The sequence below is a fragment of the Cervus elaphus genome, chromosome 14 (genome assembly GCF_910594005.1).
Source record: "Cervus elaphus chromosome 14, mCerEla1.1, whole genome shotgun sequence".
Lineage (NCBI taxonomy): Eukaryota > Metazoa > Chordata > Mammalia > Artiodactyla > Cervidae > Cervus > Cervus elaphus.
The window spans coordinates 66539412-66549449 of NC_057828.1; the positions used below are offsets into that span (position 1 = coordinate 66539412).

The 10038-nt window shown below is 41.7% G+C and overlaps 1 protein-coding gene across 1 annotated transcript; it reads right to left on the reverse strand.

Annotated features, from left to right (window-relative positions):
* Positions 1-364: 364 nt before the first annotated feature.
* On the reverse strand, positions 365-1707 carry LOC122708142 (growth hormone-inducible transmembrane protein-like). Its single transcript, XM_043924286.1, has one exon. The coding sequence runs from the start codon at positions 1589-1591 to the stop codon at positions 566-568; it is 1026 nt and encodes a 341-aa protein (XP_043780221.1). The 5' UTR covers positions 1592-1707; the 3' UTR covers positions 365-565.
* Between the last annotated feature and the right edge of the window lie 8331 nt (positions 1708-10038).

Genomic DNA, 10038 nt, shown 5'->3' on the forward strand with positions numbered 1-10038 from the left:
CTCAGTTTTGTGGGTCCCAAAGTATGAACTAACTGTAGCATCCTCAAACACAGTTTAAGCTCTCTTGTTTCTATGGTTTTGTTGATACTGTTTCCTCCTTTTAAAATTCCTTCTCCTCTGCCTCCCTTCTCTGGTTTCCAAGGGCTTGTTCATCCTCCAAGGCTCAGGTCAAATGCCAACAGCTAGTCACTGCCTCCAGGAGAACTTCTCTGACTACACCAGTTTAAGTGATCTTGGGCTCCTTTGAAACTCCAGCTCACTAAGGAGTCTATCCTCTGCTGCCTTTGTCTTTCCTCTCTCTCTTAATCCACACAACTTTCCAGTAAATTCCTTGAAGGTAAACACTATTTTTTTTTTTTTAATCTGGAAGAGAACTACTGAATTTATTCTCCAGGAGAAAAGCAGACCTGAAGCATCACATTACTGGAACGTTTGAAACACGATGACAAGTTCTTATCTTCTAAACTTCAACGAAAGCTGCTTGTACAAACTATTTAATGAGTATCTGCCCCTATTAAACAAGCCAGATATCTGATGTATTAAGGAAGTCAGAAGCTGAGTCACTTCACTTCTTCCTGTTGCCTCCAGTTGCTAGAATAGTGGCAACACGCATAAATATGTTTAATGTATCCATGTAGATTCCCAGCATCGAATTGATGGGATCATATTTCTGAACTCTGTACATTGGTACTACTTCTGCATGCTTGATTACTTTCTGTGTATCATACAGAAGAAACATGCTGAAAAGAACTAATCCACCATAAACTGCCACTGAGTCCAGAGTGGCACCAGCCACAGTGGTAGGTGGAAGAAACATCGATCCTAGTGAGGACACAAAGACGACACCGAGGCCCACGCCCAGGGGCGCCCCCATGTTCAGAAACTTCTCACTGGGTGCACACATGGCCACGGTGGAGAGACCTCCCACAATGCCAGCCGTGTACCATGCAGCTCTGACGAGAAGAGGCCCCCCTAATATCGTCAGAGGAGCCACCACAGCACCCATCACACCAGAATGGAGTAACCAAGCAAGGTGCTTTGGGCCTGGGCTCTGCTTGTATGATATTGACTGTACCAGCATTCTAGCTCCAGTCATGGCTGCAAAGGTTGCACCAATGGTTATCCAAGAGCCTCTCATCATGCAGTTCATTCTGCTCACTGCCATGGCAGACAAAGCTGTTAAGCCAATACTTCCTGCTAAGTACATGTAAGTGGAATGAATTCTGTCCTTCACATACTGAGGCCAGATTACAGCTTTTTCAATAGCTTGGATCTCATTAGACATTCCCAATCCATAGCAGCACAAAGCTCCAAGACCAACTGCAGCCCCTCCAGCAATAAACCATCTTCCCATCTGATCAATTTTAAATACTTTTTCCACCGATGGTTCCAAAGCTGCCTCCTTGAGTTCTTGGGTTGTTTTTCCACGTTGAAACCCAATTCTTGTCCTAGTGGCATATTCCCTGCTAGGTGTTAAAAGCCATTGATTCTTCGTGATGGAATTCTTCACAACAGGGGAGGCCTTGGTGAAAGTTGGGTGGAAAACCCTGGAAGGTAGTGCTCGGAGACACACAAGTCTTGCGGCCAGCATGGTGGTGTACCAGGTTTACCAAGCAGATCTGAAATGCTCAGTCCCTGGACACCTCAAGCGCGCAGTTCCCCCTCCGGCCGGTGAAACTCAAGCACCCAAACCTCCCGCTCCCTCCGCCCACCTCTTACTCGGTAAACACTATTTTATATCTCAGCATTCCTTGAAGCACCTCCATGGTGACCTTCACATATTAGCAACTTAGTGAAAAATTTCTGGACACATGAAAAATGAATGGATGATTCCCAGGCAGTCTGTGTCTTAAAATTGTATTCCTTTACTTCCTTCTGCAGACCAGAGACCTCGATACTGGTGATGAGACCTTGCATATTTAAAATGATGCTGAGAGAGAAGGAGAGTGATGAATGAGCTCTGGAAGATGTGATGGCTTTTGCGATGACGCTAATAAATGGAACACGGAATCCAGCTCCACTACTTAGGGCTGGAAACTAACTACAAACAAGCAGGCAAGAAAAGTGAACATGTGTTTGGGGGCAGCTGCGGGGAGCATTTGCAATAAATGAAAAGATTAAAAGCTCCATATTGCTGATGGGACAGAAATGTAGGCTTTTTATAGGAGGATTCTTCTGTTTTTATTTTTGTGCCTTTATTAAAAAATAATTAATGGGAAACCAATCTCCAAAAGTTTTTACACAGTCTGAGGGTCCATGAGTAAAACATAGAGAGCTTGACATAGTAGGTGGTCCCCCAGCAGGCTGTGGATCTAAACCAGAGACGGTATAGTGAACTGTCAGGCTGGGTGCGGTTGTAAATGTCACATCTATGGGAGTGGTGTGGAACAACGCAGTGGACTGACTCACAGTATAGCAGGGAGACAAGGAAACTGTGCTCATACTGAAACACATGCCTTTAAAAACGTTTCTGTCATGTTTTTGGTTGCTGGATTCTTAGAAGAATATGGCAAGTGGGAGACGTTCCATTCTATCAGAAACGCAAAGGAGTAGAGCAAAATCCTAAAGACAAATGAAAAGTGCAATGGCAATAGCAGAAATTAAGTGAATGCTGTAGGTCCGAGGAGATGTGTTGAACAACTTGGCTTTATGTGTGTGTTTTTTAAAAGATCTTTCTTTGATGTAGATCATCTTAAAAGTCTTCTTGAATTTGTTAAAATATTGCTTCCATTTTATGTTTTGGATTTTTCCCTGTGAGGCATGTGCAGTCTTAGCTACCCAACCAGGCATTGAACTGGTACCCTCCCTGTACTGGAAGGCAAAGTCCTCTTTTTTAAAAAAAACAAAAACAAAAACAAAACTTTTTTATTTATTTATTCTACACCAGGTCTTTGTTGCAGCACTCGGGATCTTCAGTCTTCCTTGCAGCATGTAAGATCTTTAGTTGTGGCACACAGGATCTTTTAGCTGTAGCAGGGGGACCCTAGTTGTGGCATGTGGGATCTATTTCCCCAACCAGGGATTGAACCCAGACCCCTAGCTTTTCGACTGTGGAGCTCCAGGCACTGAACCATCAGGGAAGTTCCTGGAAGGTGAAGTCTTAACCACTGGCTGCCAGGGAACTTGTTCTAAGATTGAGCTTTAACAAGAAGTAAAAGATGGTAAAGAATGGGGTAAAAATATTGCTTGGTCCCCAAAGGGTCAGAGTCAGTTGTCAAAACACACTGACGTGAGATGTGGTGAAGTCTAGCTAATGGGATGAAACAGTGGGCTGCTGAGCCAAGCTTCCTCGATAGAGGAAGTGATTCTGGTAAAGGCCCCTAGGGCTACACTCTGAGCACCCAGGCTTGGGCTCTACCCACTGTTGCTTTTCTGTCTCCTGGTTGTCAGCTGTTCATTCACTGAACAAATATTTATTGATGACGTACTAGATGACAGATGCTGTCACAGGTGAATAAAGTAGACAAAAATCCCAGCCCTATGGAACTTACATTCTAAAGGGTCAGTATATTCTTATATCCCAGAGATTCTAAAGGCAGCTTTTAGATAGATTGTCAACTAAAAATAGACAATAAAAAAGATAAAGAGGAAAACGTGTAGTATGTCAGTCAGGGACTATACCAAGACGGTAACGGGAGCTTGAAAGAGTGAAGGGATACGGTTTTAAATAGGGTGACCAGAGAAAGTCTCACTGAAAGGATGATTTCTGAGTAAAAGTCTGAAGGAAATGAGAGGATCAGCATATGGATATTTGGGGGAAGAACATTCCAAGAAGGGGAAACAGTCAGTGCAGATGCCCTGAGGCTGGACGTGCTAAATGGGTTTGGGGAACACTGAGGGGAAGGAAAAGACCCTGATGCTGGGAGGGATTGGGGGCAGGAGGAGAAGGGGACGATAGAGGATGAGATGGTTGGATGGCATCACCGACTCGATGGACGTGAGTTTGGGTAGACTCCGGGAGTTGGTGATGGACAGGGAGGCCTGGCGTGCTGCGATTCATGGGGTCGCAAAGAGTCGGACACGACTGAGCGACTGAACTGACTGACCGAGGAGAAGGATGTGGCTGGAGCAGAGAAGGATTACAAGATAAGGTCAAAGAGGTCATGGAAACCGGTCATGTAAGGCCCCCTGTAAGGACGTTGGCTGTGAATGAGATGCCTGCCCTTGGACAGACTGCATTACTTTGTAATGACTTATAAAGTAACTTATCTTCCCTTGCCTCTCTTTTCAGAGGACTCTGGAGTTCCTCCTCCTTCAAACACTGCTTCACATACCACCCCCTACCTGCCTTCCTAGAGCTATCTTCTGGACTTAAATCAAGAGGCTAACATTTTGGTCCCACGGGAACTCACTGCTTGACTAGCAATAGCCGATTTGGGTATAGAACTGAGGACCGCAGCAATAGAGGCGTTCGTGTCAAGGGTCTTTGTGGTATACAAAGGCAAATATTCTCCTTATATCCTCCCAGGATTTCCTAAGAAACAGATCTGCAGTCATAGGCGATGGTGAGAAAATGAAGCACAAATATTGCTTTCATCCATATGTTCATCTATTAAGTGACTGTGATGCTTAATTTTATGTGTTAACTTGACTAGACTAACAGATGTCCAGATAACTGGTAAAATGTTATTTCTTGGTGCTGTCTGTGAGGGTGTTTCTGGAAGAGGTTAGCGTTTGAATCAGTAAGCTGATTAACTATTACCCATACCACTGTGGGTGGGCATCATCCAATCTACTGAGGGGCTGAATAGATCAAAAAGGAGAAGGATGGGCAAATTTGCCCTCTTTGCTTGCTACAACCATCTTGACCTGCCCTCAGCCATCAATGCTCCTGGCCAGACTCAGATCAGTACTTACACCCTCAGCGCCCTGGATTCTCAGACTTTCAGAGTTGGACTGAATTACATCATTGGCTTCTCTTCTCCAACTTGCAGATAGCAAACTTGCCTCCTCCATAATTGTGTGAAACAATTCCTATAATAAATTTCCTCTTAAATATAAATATATGTACATATGTATCCTGTTGGTTCTGTTTCTCTATAAAGACCTTGTTCTCCCCATTTTGCCCACTCATTAGTATAATGTCTTCTAGCAACTTTTGATAGCACTTCCCATCACCTCCTCTCTTAGACATCATAGTCCAAATCACCATCAACTCTCTCTCTTTTTTTTAAACAGATTTATTGAGGTATAATTATATACTATAAAAATCACCCATTCTAAGTGTACAATTCAATGATTTTTAGTAATCATTTAGTAATTAAATTACATCATCTCCTACTTAGGTTATTGCTTAGCACTCTCTGCTTTATTTTTTTTTTCAGTAGGACTTCCATCATCTGACATAGAATATATTTTACTTACATGCTAGAATATATAGGTCCTATGATGGCAGGGATTTTGTCATTTTTTCATTATCACCGTATCCATAGTATCTGCAACAGTGCCTGATGCATATAGTCACTCAATAATATTTGTTAGATGAATAAATACATCACTGAACAAATGGCACCCACTATTCTCTTGGACAAGTATAAAACTCCTCACCCTACCACCTGGAGGAGATCTGTGATGGGTCAATACCAGTGGAATAATGAGATGGAGTAGTCATAGGGAGACACTCTCCTTCCCACTTCATGTTTTTCCTTTGGGTTTTTCTCTCTCCTTCCATTCTCTAGTCATCAAAGTGGTAGGACCTGAGGACCAGGACTGGATGTAGATCTTGAGGAATAGGCTACTGCGTTTGACTTTGACCCAGACTGCTTGGCTGCCTTTTCCAGGCAAAGCAATCCCCGCCTGGCATTAGATGTCCCTGTGCTGTCAGAGAAAGTTAATGTCCAAATGTAGAGGACAAGGGCGGGCTGAAACTTCAGAGTAAAAAGCAGCTTTCCCCCGTATCTATACTTTTCCCTCCTAAACCTGAAGAGGTAGTCTTGAGTGGCTGGTTCAAGATTGGGTGTTCAGGATTCCAACCAATCATTCCATCTTAACACAATTGACACTGTCTACTCAGATCTACATCTTGATGTAGCTTTGAAATTTTAGGTTTATTCTGCTTTGGAGAACTATATTATACAACAACTTTAGGGAAAAAAGCATCTAATATTTACTGAGTGCTTTTCATATGATAGCAAGATATTTCACATGTATCCTATATATTAGACACTTTACATACCTATATATTTAATTAGTTAAAAACAAAAGACTAATATTTTTCTTTTACTCATTAAAATTAGGCCTAAGTTTTGTAAACCACTCTTACATGGGTGTGTATAACCAACTGGAGCTTGGAGGAGTAATCTGGGCTAGGGACAGCATTTCGAGTATCAGTTATAAAAAAATGATAATTGAAGCTATAGGAGTAGATCATATGCTCTGGAGAGTGAGAAGAAGAGAGAGCCTAGCTCCAAACTTTGAGGAATTTAACTTTTAATGGCTGAGTAGAAGATGATGAGCCTGGAAAGGCAGAGAAGGAGCATCCAGAGAGATTAGAGGTAAACAGGGAGGATGTTAAACACAGGAAGGTATGTGTCAGTTTTCTGAAAGCTTGCAAGTCTCATAACAGAGTTTGTTTTGGGGGAGTCTAACTCCTAGTAATGTATTTGTCATTTAATTAAAAATTATCATTAAGTGGGTGGTTCCGAACTTGTTCTTGACACTAGATAAATAGTTCTCAGCCAGATGTACCTACAAGACAGGAAAGATGTAGATTTTTGCATTATTAAGACACTGTGTTCAGCAAAATTATTTTTTCACTCCAATCTTACCTCCCCCTCTAAGTGTGACATACCCTTTCCAGAAGCTCTATTATTCATCAATGACTTTTTGGCATTCTAGTAGTAAATTTGAATATCTGATGTTAGTGAAACAAGATGACAAGCATTGTACGAAAACGTGGAATTATTACTGAAGCATTCTTGAAGATGAGATTATTGTTTTTGTGTTTAATGCTAGTGACAGTAAATTCCCAATGCATTTTTATTTTATAGCTTTAGACTCAGCAACAAATTTATTGTGTTCATTCACTCATTTATCCATCAAATGTATGTTAAGTGCCTACTATATGCCAGACACTAGGAATGTTAAGACACATCAGGTGTGATTCTCAAACTTTGGTATGCATTGGAACCACCTGGAAGACTTGCTAAAAATACATATGCCCCAATCACCATCCCCATATTCAGTAGGTCCCAGGGTAGTTTCTGCAAATTTATGTATAACAAGCTCTCTGTGGGATCCTGATGTAGTTTGGAACTATTTTCTATGTAAAAGCAGTTAGTGAAAAATATAACAAAATGTAAGAGGTGTCAGATACGAGTACACACAGGGTGGAGTATATATTAAATTTTATTACATTTGTATCTCCCCAGAGCAGTAGACGGTACACTCAACAATATTATCGCAATTTTAAGCTCTAATGGAATTTTTTTGTTAGGGCTTTAAAGCCTTAGCAAAATGGTTTATTTTCATTAATATTGCAGAGAATGTTAATGTCCTTATAAATGATCATAAAGGTAAGAGAATGCTGTAAACATACACATATCATTATATCCATGCAAACAGTTTCCTTTAGTAGGAATGAGGCAGCTTCTACTTAAACACTGGGTAGCATATTCTGCGGTTGTTACAGGACTAGTCCTCTCGTAAATGAAAGGCTTCTTTCCTTTTCTTTTTTCCTTTGTCTACTAGGCGCTTTTACAGCCTGTTGGTACAAACAGCATTAGAGGAGTATTAGCAGTTTCTAACCCCCCAGCAATAGTGCAAAGTGCAAAACTCTATGTCTTGCATTGAGGAAAATAAGCTTTCTTTGAAAGAATAACTGGTGTTTTCTTATTAAAATGAGGCACTCATTCACTGTGCCATCACGAAGAAACTTAGGCTGAGAAGGATGGATCAATTCCACTTTCATTGTAGGGAACCTAGGATGTTTTTTGACTACAAGATTGAGTAGAAAGAGACATAGATTAGAAGCAACTGTTTAATAAATCTGATTTAAAATTGAATGAAAACAGCACAGGAAATTTGAAGAAAGTTCTAGAATTTCTTCAAAATGATGATTCAAAACATCTCTTCTGAAATAGATTTAAAAAGTGCAATATAGTGCCTACGGTCACCAAAATTCTTGATTTTCTTCTCTTTCCTGCAACCACAGATAAACTACACTTCCCAGACACCTTTGCATTCTATATATGGTTGTATGCTAAGTTCTAATCAATCGAATATGAGTGGAAGCTATATGACATACACCTCGTCTAGACTTGACCCATAGAGAATACCCACTATGGTTCTCCATGCACCTTCCTGGATGATGATACCAGGCAGATTTGAAAGTCACAGATTGAAAATTACAGGGCTTCTGTCAGCCTGGTTTCTTGAATAACTATATGGAACAGAGACTTCCCACCCCCACACTTCCCCATCCCAATGCAAATGAACTTTGTTTGAGAGAAAAATCAACTTTTACCCTGTTAAACTTCTGAACTGTTGGGGGTGGGTCATAACATCAGTTAGCCTACTTGGAGTAAGACAGGGTGTAAGAATGTAGGCATGTCTGTATCATGAGACGACGTGTTGCTTATTATTTCTGGGCCCAGAGCCCTAAATATAGTCCCATCATTCTCCTGCAGAGGTTGTCTTTACCACAATCCCCACCAAGAAAATTCTGTAGAAAAGATCCTCTGGCTCCTGGGGGCAGTACTTAGGCTATCAGGAGTACTCTAGTTCTGCAAAGACAATTTAAAGCCAACTGTTCTCTTGGTTAGTGGGACATGGCCCTAGCAGCCCACAGATTGGAAAATGTACAAAATGCTAACTCCAGCATTTGGAGAAACCAGGACTAGATAGAAGGAACCAGAGGCATAGCCACCATGGAGCACAGCATGTGTGCAGAGAACAGAGCAAGGGCCACCTTTTGGGCCCCTGATTTGCACTTGCCACAGACTGGCAGGTATTGGCATTAAAATGCAAGAGAAAATCCTCCTGGCTTTTAAAAAGTTTTACTGCATGGAAGTCAGACACTGGCTTTCACAGTATTCAAAGGCCCACTCCTTATGAAAAGAGAGATCTCCCTTCCCTCTTAAGATAATGACTGAGCCCCCTCTAGATCATCTCCCTCCCACAGAAGCCAGCCTTTCACACGCCAACACTCTGCCCACAGTGATCACTTTCCATGGGGTAGCTATTTATGGCATCGCCTATTCCAAATACAATCTCAGTGGATATAGAAACTGCTTAAGAATTTGCAACCTGATTTTATTTTTAATTTAGACTTGGTTTATATCCAAAATATTCCTCCAAGCCTTAAAGCTCTTCAGCCATTTTAGGTACCTCTCTCTCCTTCCTAAGTCCATTAAATTAGACAACCACCATCCAAGCAACGGTGATTCTGTATCAGGTAGTATGCACTGCCTTTACATACATTATGCTACTTAATCTTCAAATGAGATGAGTATTATTCTTCTCCCATTTTGTGTATGCAAAAACTGAAGCAGCAAAGGGTTAGATAACAGCCAATCTCATATAACTGAAAATGTGTGAAAGTGTTAGTCGCTTAGTCATGTCTGACTCTTTGCAACCCCATGAACTGTAGCCCACCAGGCTCCTTTGTCCATGGGATTTCCAAAAGGCAGGAATACTGGAGTGGGTTGCCATTCCCCTCTCCAGGGGAATCTTCCTGACCTAGGGATTGAACCAGTGTCCCTGGCACTACGGGCAGCTTCTTTACCATCTGAGCCACCAGGGAAGCCCCCACACAACTCACTACTAAGGAGCAAAACCAGAGTTCAAAGCATTCATTCCAGCCCCAAACCTCCACCCTTAATCAATGTGCTCCCCTGCCTCTACTTCTATTTAAATTTTGCTCCTAGAAGATGCCTCTTGAAAGAGTAGTTGATCCTTCAGAAGGACCAATAAATAATTCCAGTTCATCAGAATTTCTTCTCTGTACCTTTTTTTCCCTTCATTTCAGCACTTGTGGAATCTGGGAGCCTCTTACCACGGCACCGGTGTTCATTCTCTCAGGTACCTCCCTTCTCTGCA

Coding starts and splice junctions, on each gene's coding strand:
- LOC122708142 (XM_043924286.1), bottom strand. CDS start 1,591: ATGCTGGCCGCAAGACTTGTGTGTCTCCGAGCACTACCTTCCAGGGTT.